The following is a 21,714-nucleotide window of genomic DNA, read 5'->3' as shown; positions in this document are numbered from 1 at the left end:
ATAAAAATTTCATATATAAAAGAAAGTTCATACAACACTAAATAAACAAACAAACTTATCTGAAACTCTTTCTCAAAACAAATCCTTTGTAGCCTTTCCTTAGAAATGCAGGAAGAAGAGCTCTCTCACTTTTCTCCTTCTCCAACACTCTTACAGAAAGTCTCACACTAAATCTCACCACAAAAACTCTAAACTATGAAAGCAAAATTACTAATTGACTTCAATATGGTGGTAGAATGAAGGTGGATTATGAAAAAGTGGCATGGTGGAGCAAAAAATGAATGTAGAGGAGCCAGTTTTCTGATGAAATTTGGCCCCAAATAAAGCCCAAGATCGGTTCTCGAAGAGATGCCTCCAAAAACTCTTCAACAATTGTCCAAATACGTCGAACCTTTTAGAAATGGGGTCTGAACAGCCTTTGGCGCCCTCGGCGTTAGTCTGACACCGTCAACGCTGAGTAAAATTTCTCCAGCTTTCGGTTGTTCTGCGACGTCGGCGCTGACCTTGGCGCTGCCGACGCTGAGTATTTCCTCAAAAACGTCATTTTGACTCCAAATTTCATCATTTTTGCTTTAAGCCCTAAAAATCAACAACCTGCAAGAAAATATCAAAATACCTTCTATCAAAGTGCAATATCACCAAAAATAATATAAAATATGGGTCTAAAAATGCATATATTTTCAATGTATCACTTTCCCACACCCTTTAACCTTCTCCAAGGAGAAACCAAGCCACCATTCCTCCAAGGATATATACGTATATGCCTATAATTATATATATTTTACACAATTTACTTTTCATACAAGGATCAAGTTTTTGGCGCTGTAGTGGTGCCAACTTCATAAATTCTTACATATAAAAAATCGGGATCACGCTTCTAGCTCCAAAATCACAAAATTTGTTGTTTCGGCTTCGAATTTCATCTTTTTTGCTACGTTTGCTCCAAATGCCTTAAATTGATATACCTGCAACAAAAACATGAAAACACTCTTCTTTATAGTGCAATATCACTAAAAATAAGCATAAAATGTATACTTAAAACAATATATTATTTTGGTGTATCACCCTACCAGTGATTCACCCATTTCGATGAGGAGAGGACAATTGGCTTCATCTCTTCCTGACAAAGGAAACAATATTGAAGTTTCTAGTTGAGAGATCATTGGCTTTACCTCTTGAACTTCATTTATTGAAGCCTCCCTCTCCTGAAAGCTCGATTCTTAATTACTCACTACTGCTTCGACATCTGGCTGACAAATGCCTCAAGAACTTGTAGAGGGAAATGGACCTTTAGCTTTTTCTTGATAGTTTGCCTTCTTAATCAAAATCCCATCCTCTAAAAATTAATGATAGAATGAGAAAGTGAATATATAAGATCTGCACCTGTCAAACCCATCGAGCCCTCTAGTCTTTCAAGCACCTTCGGTGTTGGATTTTTCTTTACCCTGTTAGTGATTGAGTGAGCCTCTTTCTTGATGGTCTGATTAGCCAGTGCTTTCTCCCTCTTAGCTTAACGAGCATCAGAAGTTTTCTAGCAATCCCCAACCATCATTCTGATGTTCTAAAATTGCAACACCTTGTTGACAATATCAGGCTCTAAGTGTTGTTAAATTGATAGTTTGGCCCCCTTAACCTTACTTGCTTCTAGTAATACTTTCATTGTTTCCTTTGACTTTACCATTGGAGGAGCCTCATTGGACAAAATTGTAAATGAGCCAGTTGCTGATGGATGAAGACAGGTAGAACCTCTATTCCCAATCCTTAACCTTATTTTTTAGTCCCAATAATTGAAATTTATCACCCAATAAATATTGTATAAACCCATTCATTTCAACACAAAATAAGAATAAGTAATTAAATGGATCAATCAACTAAGAGATTCATTGGTGTTGAAAAAATATGAAAAAATTCATAATGGATGTGATGGAGTTTGGCTTCAGCTGCACTAGGACAACTCTGTAGTTGGTCAATATGGAGAATAACTCGATGCAGAATTAAAAGTGGAGGCCAACTCAGAATTGGTTTATATAGAACAAAAGATCACCTCCTTAAATCAAGGTCGTCTGATCTACTTTGCGGGAGATCCAAAGCCTAATGAAAGCATAAGATACACAGTTTTCCTTCAGCGAGTCGATGCCCTCTTTATTCATTCACGACTAAACATCCAAATCCTGCAATATAATGTACTTCAGAGAATACATAGGTGTTATTGTGCTATAACTGAAGTAGAACACTGATGTTCGAGACAGCAGGAGATAAGATAAAGTAAAGGAAGCACTCCCTTTATATATATATAGAGGGATGAAGAAAGTTCACCGTCATGCAAGAATAAAACTAGAAATGAATATTTGTTTTCATAAATGGTCATCAATAAAATTAAAATGACACAGAAAACATTGAAAATAAATATTTTCATTTCACAATAATAAATGGATTATAATAAAGAACTTAGAAATTACTCCAAAGTAGTGAAGTAATTCATGAGAGAGTCTGACGCCCTACATGCCCCAACTATAAAAATATCTTATACAAGAATTATCCCCTTGACCAAAATTGATTAAACTAATCTGAAGTGCTTGAAGAATTTGAGACATCTCTCACAAATTTGGAAGCTCGTTGCACAGAGTTATCAGCTCTCCTCCACCTTCTCCTGTCGAGTTAATAAATCACGTATCTTCACATCTCATCAAATCACGACTAACCAAACAATTAAACTTTCACTCTCATCAAGACAACAAACCAATGAATCGTGGGATGTTTGGACCCCTTCACCAGATTCTTCACGTATCTTAGAGGAGAAATGAGGGTCTTTGAGACTGTTGACCCTACCATCCTCGCTAAAGAAATGACCACTCTCACCTAACATGCAATCTGTGCTCCTCTGTAGTTTAGTTAGACCCTCATTTGGACTTGGCTGTACCGGAGCATCTGCATTGCCAATAAAAAATATTTCCAACCAAAACCCAAAGAACAGACTCCATAAATATAAGATAAAAGTGCCTCATGCCTTACAACCGAATCGATTTAGACATCATAAGCTCACCAATGGGTATTGTTTCAAGAGATAGAAGCACACAAAGATGCCATTTGAGTACTCTGATTGATCAGAAGGCCTTGCGGTATAACAAGTGGCTGAATGGTTGGATTAAAGAACAAGCAATTCTGCTGAACAATTTCCATCAATACATTTATGATCAAATTAAATGAGCTTAGCTAATTAGGCAACTGGAGCATCTTTCTCTTCACTATAACTTTCTCTCTTCTTGCCCTCCAAGAAATTCCATCCTTTTGGCTTGCAAATATAGAACAAATCTGATTTTTTGTAGAGACATCAGTATGAGAATTCATGAGCTTGTCCATTATAACACCAAAGAATGAGAGACAATCGATCTAAATAGGGAATGTCACAAAATGAAGTAGGCATTAGAAGATGTCTCATCATCTGATTTATAGGAATAAGAGGTTATGAAATCAATCGAGTCTAATAATTTATCATTAAATAAAATTGAATGATTTAATTTTTCTATTTAATTATCTCATTCTTATTTCAATATTGTTTTCATGAAGAAAAACTATATGCATAAGAAATGTGTCAATACTAATCTCACAATGATCAAATAGTTTAAAAGAAAGAAACACGATAAGGACGTCGTGGAGCCCATCAAGCCGACTGAGCTAAGCTAATCGAGTTAAAAGTTGACGGGAGATAGGCTAATTGATGTGGATAGTGCAACTCATTCAAGAACCCGATATGAAGATCTATCACAGAAAAGCCAAAACTTCTCGTTGAATATGGGCTTTCAGAAAACAACCATCAATTATGTCGACTGTGCCAAACCACCTCCGCAATGCCCTCCGAGGCAAAAAAAAAAGACTAAAAAATGAGTAGTTGTTTGTAAATTGTCAAATACAACCTAGTGTGGACCCATCTAGATAGGGGCAAAAATATAATATTATTATTGTGCTAAATCTTATATAATTAGGAGAAATATTTATTGAAGAGGAGTTCATTTTTTGACTGTTATATTTGAATATCATAAGATCCAATATATAAATCATCTCTTTACCCTTCAGTCGATTTTTTTGATCACCTCTGATGTGCTATTCATTTTGTGATTCTTCAATATCTTTAAAGTAAATGAGCCAAAATTTAATTATATTACAGTTAAAATATACATTTAAAAAAACAGGAAATAGGAAATGGTGGGCTGGGCCCCCACTTTTGCTTTGTATGCAGTCGAGCATGTCGCCATCTCCGCAACGGCGAATGGTGGAGCCGGCGCAGGCAATTATCCCACGAGTTAAATGCCGCAGCCTAGATATCCGTGAGCCTTCTGCCATCCACCAGCTCCGCATGTCACTCTCCTACCTGATTCGGCAGCCTTTTCCTCTTCGTTGTCTTAGTTCTTGTTCTTCTCCTCCTCCTTCCTTCCATCTGTGGACTCTTGTTGCCTCCGATCCTATGGCGCCCGAGCTCACTAGTGTTTTGGTTTCGCTGCTGCCTTTTCTTTTCCTCGTGTGGAGGACGGGAGCTGGAGGACTGGATGTGGACCATCTTCTCTTTGGAGAAGTGTTTGAGGTTTCCTCCCCGGGCTCGACGCCGCCGCTGCGCGTGGGGGAGGCGAACTGGAGCTGGAGTTCGTCGCCGATGGGTGGGGATGAGGAGTGGAAGGATGATATACTGCAGCTGGCGAGAAGGCCGGAGGTGGTGGAGTGGTTGAAGGGGTTGCGGCGAAGGATTCACGAGCACCCGGAGCTGGCTTACGAGGAGGTGGAGACGGGGAGATTGATTAAGAAGGAGCTTGATGCCATGGGAGTGGACTATCGTTTCCCCTTTGCGATGACGGGGATAGTGGCTACCATTGGAAGCGGCGAGCTTCCGATATCCAGGTTTGAGATCTTCTTTATTTATTAGCTTTATGTATGGATTTGTATCCTTTCTTATTAGTTCACTCACTTGATTTTCTACTCCCTAGTTTGATTGCTTCAAATCTCCATGAATGTTGTCCCTGGGGCGTTTCCCATTTGGTTTATTGGGAAGGGGCAATTGCTTCCCTTTTTCCATTTATGAGCTATGGAGACTAGCTCTTCGAATCTGCTCTGATGGTTGGGGGTGATGATTGGTACTTTATTTATTTATTTATTTATTTATTATCAATTTTTTTGTGAGCTGTCAATCTGCTGTGAAGGGGGGACGATTAGAGCGTCCTCTTTTGATTGTGATCTGTGTAAGATAACACTGAGAATCTGTCCTTGTGGTTAAGTGGCCGATAGTCCCCTTCAGTGTTCGTGCGGTGGAGATTTCTCCTCGTTAAAATATTTTTCTTTTTTCCCTCGTCAAAATATTTAACTTATGTACAGGAGACAATAGAGATTTGCTTAAAATAAAATACATAAAAATCTCCATGCATCTATATCGTCCACCGTATATATTATTTTTCTTGATCGTGGGTGCTAATTATAGGGTTTTCATTTTGCTGAAGGGCCATCTTGATCCTTTTTAGACATAAAGGTTTCTTTTTAAGTTGTGTATACAAAAATTATGCCATCATGAATCTCGAGGAGATCTAACTTCCAAGAGAAAAAATCATAAACTCAAGAGGACCCACCAAAAGATGATCGGCAAACTAGATATTTGATCGAATATAGCGAATACGAGACCATATATTACAAGAGTGGTCAATGTACTAACGGCTCGAGCGACTAATTTAGATGACAGTTGAAGAGTCGTTCAAACCTACCATCATAATGAAGCCAATCTGAGGGAGAAGCTGGTCCCCAAGTCTGTCATACCGGAATCATTCAGTCGTCTCCCCCAATATCATCAGGAGAATACAACAGGTCTCAACTATCTCACCAAGATTCTCTTGTCTGAGGGAAGGCGTCAGATTATAATAATTTATCCTCTGTCAGGTGACCTATATTTACCCTATCGGCAAAAGCTCCTTGGTGGAGATTGAGGGTCCACGATCAGACTATACCCAACGATCAAGAAAGTTTGACCGATCAAGTCAGTTCCTCCGATCCGCGTCCAGCTTTATAGATCTATCTTACCGGCAACACCTTTGGGTGCGGCTGATCGACAAAGCTCGCCGAAGCCCTAGTTAGTCCAACAGGCCGAGCCAGAGAACTGTAAGGTCTCGAGTCTACAAGGGTAAAATACTTAAAATAACCTATACAATCCTTACTTAAGAGGGCATAAATATAATTTTATATGTTGTACTCCCTCTTTGTCTTCAAATAGGTGATCATTTCATGAATAAAATGTTATAGAATTCTCTCATTTTACTGTTCATTTTTGTACTCTCTCTCTATATATCTCTATCATCTTTTATACGTTCTATTTCTTGGATGTGATTCATGGGATAAATTTAAATTCAACATAATAAAAGACATGGTGTGCGTGGATCATGCTAACAAATAAAAGACGAGCATAACACAGAGAAGAAATCCGCCCGAGATGCACAGAGAACGTGGAGTGCATCGAGAGTTTGTTTAACAACAAAATCAGGAGTTGAAGGACCGTGTGATTGGCCGCCAAATGTTAGAGGCCATCAGAGAAGAAGTGGCGGGGAGAAGGGAACAAAACTCCTAATAGAAACAAGCGCCCAACGGTTGGAAGGCAAACTTGTCCGAAGAAAGTGCAAGAGACTCTAAGTACCAAGATAATATTAGGTCGACGTTGATGAACATGTAGGGAGAATGCGTTCTGTCGACATTATTGAACACCTTAAAAAGTTTAAGAATTAAGGTTTAGAGTTTAGGGCGCTCGAATACTACAAAGATCGCGCTGATTTGACCGTCCACATTGTCTCTTTCGAGTCGACCATCTAACTATTGAAGAGAAATGTCTCGTCTTTTTCACCACACTGCGGGAGTCGGCCCTCAAAAATTCAATGGATTGTCGATCGAAGTAATCAGTTATGCGATTTCAATAGGATGTTTGTGGTAAAATTCATCAGTGCCCAGAAGCGACAGAAGAGTTCGCAGACCCTGCTGCAGATCAGACGAGGGCAAAACAAATTCCAGAAAGAGAAGCTGGAACTGCAGGATCTGGAACCCGCTGTAGCACATGCCACTCTAGCTCACATACTGAAGGAGGGACCATTCAACTATGCTCTGGGTCTTCAGCAACCTAATACCCTAGCCAAATTGTTGGAGCTGACCAACAATTATATTTCGAATGAAGAGTACAGCTCCACCTATGCGTCAGCCAGGACAAAAGTAGCCACTGTTCGTCTGAAGAGGAGGGCCCTTAGAGACAACAGATGGAGACCGAGGGAAGAATTAGATCCTTCCACTCGGTCGATGTATGAAGGAAACTGTCCGCTTCAAGAAAATAGGGGGGGCGATAGCTATAACAACAGAGGAAGTCAGTCGAGGTACCCTAACCAACGATCAGCTTCTTACCATGAGTGATCGTTGAATGAAGATGAAGCTCCGAAGGCCACTCCGCAGAGAGTCACCATGGTGGAGTTAGTAAAGGCCATCCAAAATTAAGAATTTTCAAGCAGGCGACGCCAATAAGAGCCAGAGCTTTTCTCCGGGACACGAAGAAATACTGTGCTTATCACAGAGACCATGACCATGATACGGAGAAATGCAGCACCTTCGAAGCTTGGTCGAGGAGTTAATAAGAGCTAGAAAGCTCAAGGAGTTCGTTATGCCTGGAGTTGCGACCCAAATGCTTGGGAAGGCTACAGTAGAGGATATCTTGGTTGAGCTAGTTTGGACGAACGCATCTATATTGCTGAAATAATGCCAACCATGTTTGGGGGAGTTAGAGAATCCTCCCAACGAGCTAGTTAGAAGAGGCTTCGATCATGAGAATTTTGCGCAGCCACTTTTGCTCTAAATCGCATCCGCTTTTGGTTTAAAGCGCAACCGCTTCGCTCCAAAGCGCAGCACCCATACACAAATTGTGTTCACTGATACATACCTACTTCTGAGAGGGAACCCTTACAGTAATGACAACGATTCACAATTACCAGCTGGGTAGCATTCCGGTTGATGCTGACAGCTCTGTGGATATCTTATTCAAATCAATTTTTGATAAAATGAACCTTCAAGCCAACTAGTGGGTGGTACCAGCCGACTCACTTCACAGTTTCTCTGGCATGAGAAAGGAGGCGCAATGAGTAATTGCACTGTCAGTCTCTTGGTGTGAACCCGAAAAGCACTACATGGAAGATATTCTAATGGAACGTACACTCACTGCCAAATTACAACGCTTTTTTTGGTCGCCCTTTGCTGAATGATTACACGGTCGTGGTTGCTTCATACAATGTTGCAGTGAAATTTCCTGGCGGCAGTGAGTTAATGAAGCAGAAGCTACCCAATCTCCAGAATAGATGTGAAGGGGGTCTTGAGACCAACGAGACCACCTTCGAAGTACTAGTGACCCATGGGTAGATCAGTAAAATTTTTTTGATAAGCGAAAGTTGTAAGGCAGGGATGAAAGACGCGCTGTTCCAAACCTTCAAGGAGCATCAAGTCATCTTTGCTTGGTTGACAACAGAGATGCAAGTTGACCGACTGATGAAGTAGATCAGATCCTCGATGATGACTTTAGAGAGACCAATTTGGGAGGTGGTTCAGAAGCTGAAGGAGGTCGGTTACATCCGAGAGGTGCAATGCATGACATAGTGTTCAATGTGGTCATGGTACAGAAGGCGAATGAAACATGAAGAATGTGTGTGGACTTAACCATTTTGAATACCTTCTACCTGATAGACTGCTATCCAATGCTAAAGATTGATGCGTTAGTGGAATCAACTGTCGGCCACTGTGATGAGCTTCTTGGATGCGTTCTCTACTTACCACTAAACAAAGATGCACTTAGCTGAAGCAGAGAGGACAACTTTTATCACTAGTGTGAGTGTGTACTGTTATAATGTAACGCCTTTCTAGCTTAAAAGACTGGGGCTGCCTACCAACACCTTATGAATGTAATTTCCTCTAAGTAAAGAAGAAAAAAAAATGTTGAAGTGTATGTGAATGTTATGATGGTTAAAAATCAATCGGCCGAACAACACATGAAATATTTAAAAGAACCATTCAAAACCCTCCAAAAATTTATGGTGAGACTAAATCCACTATAGTGTACCTTCGGAGAATCCACAGGTAAGTTTCTCGGTTATCTCTTTATCCTTAAGGAGATAAAAGCTAACCCAGAGAAAGTATATACATTGCTGAACATGTCATCTCCCTGAAACACAAAAGTCAAAATGTTAAATGGTCAGATATTGAGCCTATGCCGGTACATTTTGGATTTGGGCAACAAATGTGCAACATTTTTCAAAACACTTGGGAAGGTGATGAACTTGGAATGATTGGTCGAATGCGAGCAAGCATTCATGAAGTTGAAAGAGTCCTTAGTTTCACCGACACCACTCCAACGTCTGAGGCCAAATGAATAACTCTTTTTATACTTGGGAATGGGACTTGAGGCAATGAGCACAGGGTAGAATCGTGCGTGGACGTGATTGGGAGGAAGATTGGATCACAGACGAGACTCTCGTTCATTTGCAGGTGAAGACGCTGAAGATGTAAGTAAGCAGTCGAAGATGCCGACGAAGATGGAATGAGCTCGAATCGAAGATGAAGACGAACGATTCCCAACGGCTAGCGAAGATGAAGAAAGATTCAAATCAGAACGATTCGACGTGGCTCTGATACCGTATCAATGCTTTGAGTAAATAGATGAATGCCTTTTCCTTTGCTTTCATTCCAATAAATAATGGTCTATATAATCTCTTTTAGGTAGTCTAAGAATACATTAATACATACTCCTAATCTGAAAATTCAATTATAAAGAAAAATATGTACAATTAAGTTACAAAATTTAATTCGGTAATTTTAAATAAGAAAAAACTTAATCCTGCCCGATTTCAGTTATTCTTGATTGATAGTTTGACAAATTTTTTCTTAGTTTTTCTCACTCTGAAATGTGTGTATGTTCTCCTGTTACCTGCACAACAACAACAAATCTTTCATAAGTGTAAATCCATGATAGATAAGGCAAATAACAAATAAAAATACAAGAATAAAAGCGAGTAAAGTAATGTAAAATTGACCCTTATCAAGTTCCCATGTTACATTCTTGCCTAATTATTAGGAGTCGGGAATCTCATCATTCATACTTGTAAGAAATCATTTAATAGTCTATATATCACAACTCTTGCAACATTTCTTTAAACTCAAGTTATGTAACAAATATTCATTATTGACAAATCATATCTCATATACATAAACAACAATATATAAATACATGTAAGCAAAGATTTTATAAATATGCTTACTAGATCAATAAAATATTGAAATCATAAATGTTGTCAGTATCAGTTCAAGTTTGCATTCATGTAACATGTGCAAATATTTAGTAATATACAACATTTTTTAAGTGAAATCATACGTCAAAAGAAATCATATAAAAATCATACATAAAATTATTATTTCTAATTTAACACGGGTATTTCAGTTGAATCAATGGAGCTGTCTTACAGCGAATTTTCTCAAGCTTGCCGCCTAATGTAAACTACATGAAATCATAATTTCTTGAAAATATGCATGAAATTCATAGCTTAATTCTTAATTTAGTCCAAACCATAACTTGCCAAACCCTTTACCTCAAAGGGCTTCCTTGCATAAATTCTCCTTAAGGTCTTTTCTATTAATTTCTTCCTCCTCTTTTTCCTTCCCTTCCTAATGTCTTCCCTATTCCCGTTAACAGCCTTATCGAGGAAAAAATATTACATCAGTACTACGCACGTAGAGTAACGTGCGTAGCCAATGAAATCATGCCACGACACCCTGCGCGACCGAGAAAAAAACGGCACAGGAACACGGGAATATTTCCTGTGTTATTCAAGTGTTATTGTGTGTTATTCATGTGTTATTGTATCCTGAGAATATTCTTGGTGTTGTAATAACACAATAACACAATAACACATGAATAACACACAATAACACATGAATAACACGGGGAATATTCCCGACAGAAAAAAAACGGCGTAATAACACGGGGCAATATTCTTCCCCGTGTTATTTATGTGTTATTGTGTGTTATTCATGTGTTATTGTGTCATGAGAATATTCTTGGTGTTATAATAACACAATAACATATCAATAACACATGAATAACACGCAATAACACATGAATAACACAGGGGGGAATATTCCCTGTATTACTGCGTCGTTTTTTTTTCTGTAACGTGAGGTGTCGTGGCGTGATTTCATTGGCTACGCATGTTACTTCTACGTGCGTAGTACTGATGTAATAGTTTTTCCTTATCGAGAGTGAAGAATTGAAGGTCGCAGCTTCCTACGCTATTCCGCCTCTCGCTATACATCAGCTCATGGCAAATTGCAGAAAAAAATTGTATGGAAGGAAATAAGTGTTCTAAATGTTACGAAAGTGAGGATTCTACGTTCTGTTCTCTTCTCAGAGCCCCGAACCTTGAGCTGCAGCTCACTGTCGTCATGCCTGGATCGCCCCTGCTACAGGACTGAATGGACAGTCTTACTGAAGAAGGAGATTTGGGATAGGGAAATGGAAGAGAGTGCGACATTTTAACTTAGATCCAATTAATCCCAGCCATTTGATCACCTCAGGTTCGTTGCAGGTCGAGAAAAATGCGGAAGAAGGTGGGCCCGCTACAGTGACGCAATATTCGGTTATTAATTAAATGCTTAATTAATTTAATTAAGTTAATAATTCTAAATGCATCCATAATCTATAGATTGTGTTATATATCACATATATCTGTTCAACATGTAGAATTTTTAAAATTGATTTGGTTGGATTTTGGGGAATGCAAAAATTTGGGAATATATTAGCCAAAATTTTACTGATTTTGCCAAAACTGGGTATTATAGGATTACTAGTGGCCTCATGATTATACAGACGACAATAGGAATTGACCATCCGACCAAACTTCGATGGTTGGCATGCGGTTTGGTGCTACACTAAGATGTGTTGGATGTATATGCAAGTAATGTGGTAGAGCATCAGGCAGTGGTGGGAGCAAATGACCAGTAATCATTATTGTGGCTTGGTACAGTGCATTGTGATATGTTCAACATTGTTAAACCATATCCAAAGGATAGGGATAACTTCTAGTGATAGGATCCAAGTAAAAGTTCAAGCAGATTCATCAGAAGGACGAATCCATTAGATTCATGAGTTGAGTGGCTTGGAGAGAGAGATTCATCTCTAATAATGGATGAAGGGTATTATTTTATTTTATTTAATCCCTTCTAGATGGAAGCATATCTGTAAGGCTACATAGGTCGCTTTATCATGAGCTCCATTGTATATATGACTATATTTCCCAAAAAAAAAAAAAAGTTACGGGGAATCATTCTCCCATTACATGAATTATATGTTTTATTTCATTTATGCAGTATGGGGACCTCTACTTTTTCCGTACATTTAAACATTAACAATTATGTTTTGTAATGTGCTCATGCTTATGGATTAATGTAGGTTGTTTGAATTGCTTTTTCGTTTATAATTATTAGCTATTCTTCTATAGAAGTATTTTTTATTGCCTTCTTAGGAAGCTGTAGAGTGGGAGCACAAGAGCAAGGTGCCTGGTAAAATGCATGCTTGTGGGCATGATGCACATGTGGCAATGCTTATTGGTGCTGCAAAGATTTTAAAGGCTCGTGAACATCATCTCAAGGTAGTCTATTTTCTTAAATGTGTTATGAGCACGAATGTTGTTTAGATTTTTTTTTTAAGGATTGAATGGCCGAAAAGATCTCACAAACCAATCTCAGTTAACTTGGGATAAAGTTCTTTCCATGCTAGTGGTCCTTGGTGCTTTTTTTTCTTTTGTATACTTTTTATTTTTTTTCTATTTGTAAACCTGTTTTTCTGTTTTCTTTTGGGTGATAGTGATTGAAGAACTGTAAACGTTTTGGATTTTTGTTTGATCTTTATGTCTTCATGAATTCCTCTGTTTCATATGTTTACTATTTTATGTTCTGTTAAGCTTTTTTGCCTTACTTCATCAGAAGCTTTCCATTTTAGAATTCAATTTTGGACTAGTTTAATTGCTTTGGGTGTGCATGATACTTCTAATACCTTGAAATTGTTATTCAGTTCTGCAATTCTGTTGATTTCTCTTATAAATTTTTATGATAATGATATTGTTATGAAATTTAGGGCGAAACAATCACAAGAATCGACACAAATCCAGAAGAAGAATGCAGAGATTTAACGAGGTTCGACAAAGATGCCTACATCCTCGGGAGCGAGCGACGAATTCACTATTTCAGAGGGGGAGTTCAGTTATATACCCAAGAGTTACACATAAATATAGACATATAAAAAACCTATAGATAAATTACCGACTCGCCCTCGCTCCCCTCCAACCCACAAAATATGAAGAGATACAACTCTTCACCAAGAGACACACCTCTTCACTTCAAGAAACCCCAATATCCGATATATGAGACATACCTAACAATTCTCCACCTTGGCGAATATTCAGCCCCTTAGGAGAAATACTTCATGGAGTTTCTTACACCGTAGTGGGTTGACCAATCATGTCAACTAGCAATTACAAACATTCAACAAGTTCAAGTCACCCAAGAACTTGTTAAAAATATCTGGCTTTGTCAACATACCTGCTGCATTTTCATCATATAATTCGACAGTAGGCACTCCACCTACAAGTGTACTCCTCAACAGTTGATAGATATTACCATCAGATTTCGTAACCCGCAATGCTTTCAAAAAATTTCTGTGCTAATAAGCTTTCACCTTTGTTTGCAACAATCTGAAGTTCCCTGTTCCGCCAAACTTCACTATCTCGAATTTTGCACCAGTCATTGCCATTCAAATTTAATGCTGCAGCAAATTTTACCTGCCTTGTATGAAGCAAAACACACACCACAAATAAATTCAAATAACCTGAAATTTTTTCTGTCAATTTGCAGCAATTTCCCGCAGTTTTCAGTGATTCGTGAATCAAATTTTTCACACGAAGTATCTTTCATGTTCGCACAAAAATTCGGCTGAAATACCGCGGACACCAGCCGAACTCCACTTGTCACAATTTCTCCTTCGACAAACCTATGAACAATCCGTGAAATTCGCGAACTCCACGTGTCGCAATTTCTTCTACGACATGCCTGCGAACTCCGCTGGCCGAGCACTACCTGTCGCAACTGCACTTACTGCAAAACCTCCTGCGACAAACTTACGAACATCTGTCGCAACTGCACCTGCCGCAACTCCTGCAACAAACATGCGAACTCCGCTGGCCGAGCACTACCTGTCGCAACTGCATCTGCCGCAACTCTTGCGACAAACTTGCGAACTCCGCTCGTCGAGCACCACCTGCTGCAACTCCTTGTGCAACAAATTTGCGAACACCTCTGGCCGAGCACCTTTGTTCACAAACGCTCCTGTTCGCGGTAACTGCACGCGAACTCCTGTTCACGAACTCCACCTCGCTGAACACCGCGAAGGTTCGTGAACTGTCGTGCCTTGAAGCCTCGACACCGCCTTTATCGCAAACTCCCCGAAGCAGAACTCGCCGAACCGCCGCAGCCTTTCATCCGAACTGCTTCGCACCTGTTCGTTCCCGCGAGCCCGTCTGCCTTGTGAACAATCCACAAAATTTGTGTGTTGCTCATGCTTGCCACTGAACTTTTCTCCTCTGTGAAATTGTCTCCGCTCCTCGCTGCAGTGTTCTCACGCATCACTCCCGCAAAATAATTTATTTCCGAGATCCTTCCTTCAGCCTTCAGCAACAGCACAGACTCCTCTAGTAGAGATGAAATATTCCTTTCCTTCCTTGCCTCTAACAACTTTCAGGAATTAACCTCCAGCCAAGGGAAAATCCACCCTCCATTCCTTCCAGCAGAAATTTCAGGGAATATACCAAAGAATATTCCTCTAATAGGAATGAAAGATTCTTTTATTCTTCCTCCCAGCAGAATTTAAAGGAATACTCTTCTAGTGGAAATAAAAGATTCCTTTATTCTTCCTCCCAAAAATCCTCCGCACTCCCTCCACAAAACTCGCGGAACTCTCTGCACTCCTGAAAGAAGCTTGTTCCGCGTCGCGAATCCCGCCTGGGCAGAACTTCGCCGAACTCCTATGACGATCCTTCCTGTCGCGATCCCTATCTTCCGCGAACTATCGATTCGCTTGTTCGTACGTCCACTTCGCCTCGTTCGCTCGTCCCGAACTCGTCTGAGGATCGCTAATCAGAATCCTCGGGCGAAAACTATCGGGTCTGCTCTGCCTATAGCGCACCGCTGAACACTTCTGCTCCCTCGCGAACTGCACTTGCGACTTGCTTCGCTTCGCGTTTCGTCCAGAGCTTCACCCGCAGACGATCTTCTTCCCGCGAACCATGATCTCCTCTGTTCCAATTCGTCACGATCCTCTTTCTCTTCCTTCTTTCTGTGCCAATCTCCTCCGCCCTAGAACCTCGCTCTGATACCAATTGTTATGAAATTTAGGGCGAAACAATCACAGGAATCGACACAAATCCAGAAGAACGCGGAGATTTAACGAGGTTCGGCAAAGATGCCTACATCCTCGGGAGCGAGCGGCGAATTCACTATTTCAGAGGGGGAGTTCAGTTACATACCTAAGAGTTACACATATATATAGACATATAAAAAATTCATAGATAAATTACCAACTTGCCCTCGCTCCCCCCCCAACTCACAAAATATGAAGAGACGCACCTCTTCGCCAAGAGACGCACCTCTTCGCCAAGAGACACACCTCTTCACTTCAAGAAACTCCAACTTCCGGTATATGAGCCATACCTAACAGATATTACTTAATGCAAAATATAAGACACTTATAATTTGGGTTTTTAACTAGCTCATTTACTTTGAGCTATGAATGGTACCTGTACTTAAATATGAAACTCAATTCTGCAGAGGTGCTCTCTGATTAATCCTCCCTTAAATTTGAATGACAATGAGAATATTTGTGGATTTCTAGAATGCTGATATAATGCAAATTTGAATGCTTTTTTCCAATTACATGTTCCATAAAAGTATTGGCTCATAAAATGAGGACAGCATAAACATCATTCCCATTTGTTGAGGATCCTGCCAATGTAGTGATATCATAATTATTTAAAGGAAGATTTACATACATACCACTCAATTCCTATGTATTTACATATCTAATTGCTATTATGTAGAGCTTGATTGTGTTAATAAATTATTCACTCAGAGCTCTCAATTTCGTTGATCAAGCCAGACAGTGAGTTTGTCGGGGGGATTAGTGGGCCAGTGCTTCCATGTATTGGGTTCGATGGCACTGCCCCTGAAATTTTTTTCCCCTCGTACATAGCTCCTTGGTGCCATACCTGCAACACTCTAATGCTGAGACAACAGTGCCGCCGTGCCCAATTCAGGTTCAGAACCTGAGAACACGGCACTTTAGTGCCCCTTTAGAGCATCATGACGCCATTATTGTGGAGCCCTGGCGCCAATGATTGACCTTGGGCAATTTTGCACTTGAAAGTTCGGTTCTGCTTAAAGAAAAATGAAGGATTTTGATTTTCTCTTGTGCAAATGAGAGGAGATGAGTGTCGTGGAGTTTTCAAAGTGTTGAGAGGCTTAAGTGTCGTGTAATTTGTACGATTCTCATTATTTTCTTCATATTAGATTTTTTGTTGTGGTGTGACTCTATATTTTTTTTCCTGTTTTGAGGTTGTTCCATGTTAAATATGGTGTTTTTTGTGTTTTCTTGATTTGTGTGCTTCTGTTTGAAGATTTTTTATGGATATTTTGAATAGTCTTTCGTGATTTACATTTCCCAACACTTACACCTAAACTTCAATTTTTCCATGTCACCTTACCCATGCATTAAATGGTGTCTTTCACTGTTTAAAGTTAAAATGGTGGTATGTTTTATGTGATAGAAAATGCTTGGTTGGTATAAATGTAAAGGCAAAGTTTAAGTGTTAGCTATGTAAATGCATAAAAATTGTGTGATATGTATGTAAATGCCCCTTGATTAAAATGGCAGCATGCTAATGTCATTAAAAAAAACAAGTTATCATTTCTCCTAAGTGTTACTTCATTCAGGGAGCTTGACCTGCTCTCAAACTAAATTTTTTTTATGAATTTTGTCTTTGTGATAGTAGTTAGCAGAAACATATACTACATTTAGCATTTTTGCACTATTATTCTTACATCTCAGCCCTTTTCTCCACATCATCTCTGTTGTAGGGAACTGTTAAGTTGCTCTTTCAGCCCGCAGAGGAAGCAGGTATAGGTGCAAAGAAAATGATTGAAGATGGCGCCCTCAGAGATGTGGGGGCTATATTTGCCGTTCATGTATCTCATGAGCATCCCACTTCAGTCATTGGATCGAAGGCTGGTCCTTTACTTGCTGGATGTGGCTTCTTCAAAGCAGTGATAGAGGGAAGGCCAGATCAAGAAGGAAATCTACAGAATGCAGTAGAGGCTATTTTAGCTGCCTCAGCTGCCATAATCAGCTTGCAGAACATTGTGTCCCGGGAATCTAATCCTTTAGATTCACAGGTCAGTAGGTGATTTTTTATGAACTGGATGAGTATTGTTTTCTTTACAAATTATCATTTTTTTTTGTGCCAGTGAACCTTATTATACCGTCAACTTTTTATTCTTTTTCTGTATAGCTTTGTGTAGAAGATTATATTGGGAGAAAACTATTAGATAATATAACTGGCATACTTGCTATCGAGTTACTGTTTACCACCAAGCCTCCCTACTGCCCACTGCAGGTAAACCCTGCACTGAGGCTGATTCTGTCTTCGTTTTTTCTAAAAGCACTGCCGCTGCACCACCGCTCTCTTCTAAACTACAATAGATTAAAATTTTCAATATTCAATAAAAACTATATTTAAGATATCGAATGTATTTTTATTTCATATAAAAATATAAAAGAAAATAAAGATCCTTGCATGTTCATCACAGGCCTAGCTTTCTTAGCCATGTTGTCTCGGTACTACATACATAATAAATAAACTTACTGAAATCATGCACTAAAACTAGAGTCAGTAGCAAGAGTAGGGGCATTAGTTTTAGGGAGGAATAGTTGGTTCTATTTTTATCAGCCTTGAAGCACGAAATGCCAAGTGCCTCAAATTTATAATATTATATGTTATTGATGTCATAAAACGAGCATGATTTCTTTACTCAGATTGAAAGTTATCAAATAATTCATTCTTGCGATCCCAAAATATTTAACTTAGATATGTACTTCAAAAGTGGTATTTTCTTCTATTTTTTGTATGTGATGTATAAAATAGATGAATACTTTAACCCAATATCTGGAAATAGAAAGTTGGAAGCTTTATTTATGATCTCATCATTATTGATGTGTCGTCAAGAAATTTTTGTCATCAAGCATGTGTTTTGATGCATTTTTAGTAAGAAATCTTCCAAACTCAAATTGATGATCTTCCAAGCTCTGATCTCAGCTAGTTTATAGTCAAATTGACCGTCTCAACAAGACGAACACAATGACACCAAAATTGTTTCAACGAGGGTCCAATCAAGCTCAGATCAAGCCATTAAAGTATATTTGGAGGCTTTGAATTGTTAATTGATTGTTCAAATGAACTCCAAATACAATATATTTATAGTTAAATGGAGCGTCTCGATAAGAGAAATCCAACGAGCCTAGGATTTCTAAATTCTAAGGTCAATAAAGCATCCAGATTCTGAAAAATATTACTTATGATCAAGGTGGAATGGAAATGGACTTTTTGATTGGATGGTTATGAAATTTATGCGCCAAAAGACCAAGATGCCCCTCCCCAAAAGGCTAAAATGGGTCCCTGAGAAAGAAGAAGAAGAATTTCAAAGCCTGTTGTGGAAAGAAGATACTGGTGATAATCTCTGTTTTTGTATGCATCGACTACCACCCATCGGCCATCGTCGATAACAATTGTCCATCAACGCTTGCTATCGCTGGCTACCCCTACTTGCAACCGTTTTAGTCCAAATACAGTTGTTGTGTCTAACACCTGTATTGAAAACCAAGTGAGTAAACATCGACCACTGTAGACCACCGCCAGCAATTCGCGACCACCAGCAACCATTGTAGTTCAAATATGATTGTTGTGTCTAACACACATTTACTTTGTGCTGTATAAAAACAAGTGTAATTTTAATTGTAAGATTGTAATGTTGTTCTTTTTGTTGTGGGAGAAGGACACATCTTGTACTTACAAACACATAGTTAATTATTTCGATTGGGGTAGACCTCTATTGGGATGAAAATCTTATACTTCTACTAGGGCTTTGATTCCACTAGAAATTAAAATCACATTGAGGAATAGGATCACATAGATTCGAGAAAACAAGAACAAAATATCCGAACGGAAGCATGATAAAGAACAATCCAGAAAAACACACTAGAATTTAACATGGAAAAACCCCATAATGGGAAAAAAATATGGAGCCATACCGCTAAGAAATTTTCACTATAAAATTTAAAAATTTATAAAATACTCACTCAGACCTCCTCTTCATCATTGACCGAACTTACAAAACTTCCTCCAACCCCTTTCTCTCGATCTCAGAAGAGGAAATAATCTTGAAATCCTCATCTCTGACACTTCTTTTCTTCATGAGAACCATTGTCTAAAGAACCACATATGAGAGTGTCTTCCTTCATCGCTCAAATGGAGGATTTAAATTGAAACAGGAGAGTAACTACTACACCTGGTGCAAGAATGCCGCGTCTCCTATAACCTGACACATAAGCTTCAAATAGACGATTCGAGAGCACTGTATACCTCGTTGTGAGCATGCCGCGCCTCTATTTGTAAGCGCAGACTTATTTTCTAGGCGCAGATGCGCTGCTCTAGAAATACCTCTACTGTTTGCTCGACTTCCTTGCAGTTGTGAGTGCTCTTCCAAGCTCCACACCTCAATAATCTCTCACTTATAAACCGAAAGCATACAACACCTATCACCAGATCTGCACCTTCATATGTACCATTTTTATATTCACACACCGTAACGTGACTCACCCCCAGTCTCAACCTTCATGGACACCGACTGAAGTAAAGCATCACTACAGTTTCTCGATAGTCCCCACCTTCATCAACATGTTCGCAAGATTCTCAACTGTGTATCTTCTCCTGATGAATTTCTAATTCAAATAATCCCAGAAGTTTCACCTAAACTCATATGAGCCATACCCAATGATGGTGCACTTGATAGATTTCGAGTTAAGCTTATTTTTAGACCCTACATCACATGCGTATATGCATAACCCCCAAGTATATTTAAATGAGATAGATCTACCTCATTTTCGGTCTAGACTTTTTTAGGCAAGCCTTTCTCCAAAGGTACTGATGGATCATGGTTAATCAGATAAATAATATTATTTATTCCTTTAATCTAAAACTATTTTGGGAAGCCTGCAAACAACCTCGTATCCTTGGAATGCTCCGTGATTGTTCTATTCATGCGCCGAGTCACATCCCTCTGTAGCACATAAATTCTTGCGCTTTGATCATGGTAGTCATCTTCATTATCTAATTTGAGACACTTCAGCTTCAAACTTATTTCATTTTCTGCCATAGCCTTTATTTATTAAACTCCTCAAAATTGTCAGATTTTTGCTTTAACAGTAAACTCATACATTTCTCATGTAATCGTCAATAAACATGACAAAGTAGTGGGATCCTTTAATGAACTGAATTGGAGTAGTATCCTATACATCAATATGCACTAACTTTAGTCTTTTTTATTTCATCACTGACTCATTTTTAGACAATGAAACTTTTTTTTGCTTGTCATATATACAATCTTCACAGAAATTCAGATCTAAACCTTGAAGTTTGTTCTGTGAATATAGGGATTCCATACATTTCTCACTTATATGACCAAGTCCAAAGTGTCACAGACATGCATCGACTATGCTTCCAGCTATATCAATGAGATCAATCATTTCATTGAGCAAGTAAAGAGTTCTTTCAATGTTGCCTCGATCCATCAGCCGTCGTTCAATTTTCACGAATCACCTATGAAAGTAGTCACAAACCGTGACTTTGCCAGCTGACTCTTAGAGATGAGATTTTTCTTCAAATTTTGATAATGTCTAACTTCAGTAAGATTCTAAACTATTCCAATTTGCAACTTGTTATCCACAGCACTATTTCTTAAGATTGTAGGCGTTGTTGTTTCCTCAATAAACCTTCCTTAGACAACTCTTAGTGTAAACTTTGAATACCTCTTTTTCGAGGGCATGCATGAAAAGAGACACCTAAATCTACTATCCAAGAGTCAATGCTAACTAGGCATTATACCAGAGAGTTGACCGCGACTTTATATATGCTTAAAAATATAAGTATTTAATACTGCTGCTAAAAGATTTAATCCCTCAGCAACTGCACCAAAACTTAATAACAGTTATAGATTCGATAAATATGGACGTAATAAATATTCAATAATTGTAAAGTCACACTTATCAACGCAAGTATACGTATCGCTCAAGTAATATAGGGCTCTAATGGAGTCCTAGATATCGATCCCACAGGGAGTAATATTAGAACTACGAACTAAAATTTTAGAAAAACAATACTTTAATTGCAACAACGAAGTTCAAATTGCTTATCTGTCACTAATGGGCAATTGAAATAAATATGTAATTTTAATAACTATTAAATAACTAAATATACTAATGAAAGTTCAAATGTGATATTCAATATAAGAAAACATCCT

General features: G+C 38.8%; 2 protein-coding genes across 2 annotated transcripts in view; both read left to right on the top strand.

The window, feature by feature from the left end:
- Positions 1 to 4,243: 4,243 nt before the first annotated feature.
- On the top strand, positions 4,244 to 7,419 carry LOC110026968. Its single transcript, XM_020728212.1, has 2 exons — positions 4,244 to 4,890; positions 6,963 to 7,419. Exons 1-2 carry the CDS (start codon positions 4,244 to 4,246, stop codon positions 7,417 to 7,419), a joined length of 1,104 nt encoding a protein of 367 aa, XP_020583871.1.
- Positions 7,420 to 12,544: 5,125 nt separating this feature from the next.
- LOC110026970 (IAA-amino acid hydrolase ILR1-like 6) overlaps positions 12,545 to 21,714 on the top strand; it is a 13,967-nt gene continuing 4,797 nt past the window's right edge. Inside the window, exons 1-2 of the mRNA XM_020728213.1 lie at positions 12,545 to 12,686; positions 17,221 to 17,535. Of these exons, the coding sequence (XP_020583872.1) occupies positions 12,603 to 12,686; positions 17,221 to 17,535 (399 nt within the window). The 5' untranslated portion in view covers positions 12,545 to 12,602. The remainder of the gene's footprint in view (positions 12,687 to 17,220; positions 17,536 to 21,714) is intronic.

The sequence above is a fragment of the Phalaenopsis equestris genome, unplaced genomic scaffold, assembly GCF_001263595.1.
Source record: "Phalaenopsis equestris unplaced genomic scaffold, ASM126359v1 Scaffold000409, whole genome shotgun sequence".
In the NCBI taxonomy this organism is placed as follows: Eukaryota; Viridiplantae; Streptophyta; class Magnoliopsida; order Asparagales; family Orchidaceae; genus Phalaenopsis; species Phalaenopsis equestris.
The sequence above is the reverse complement of the archived record's forward strand: the minus strand, read 5'-3'. Positions and strand labels throughout refer to the sequence as shown.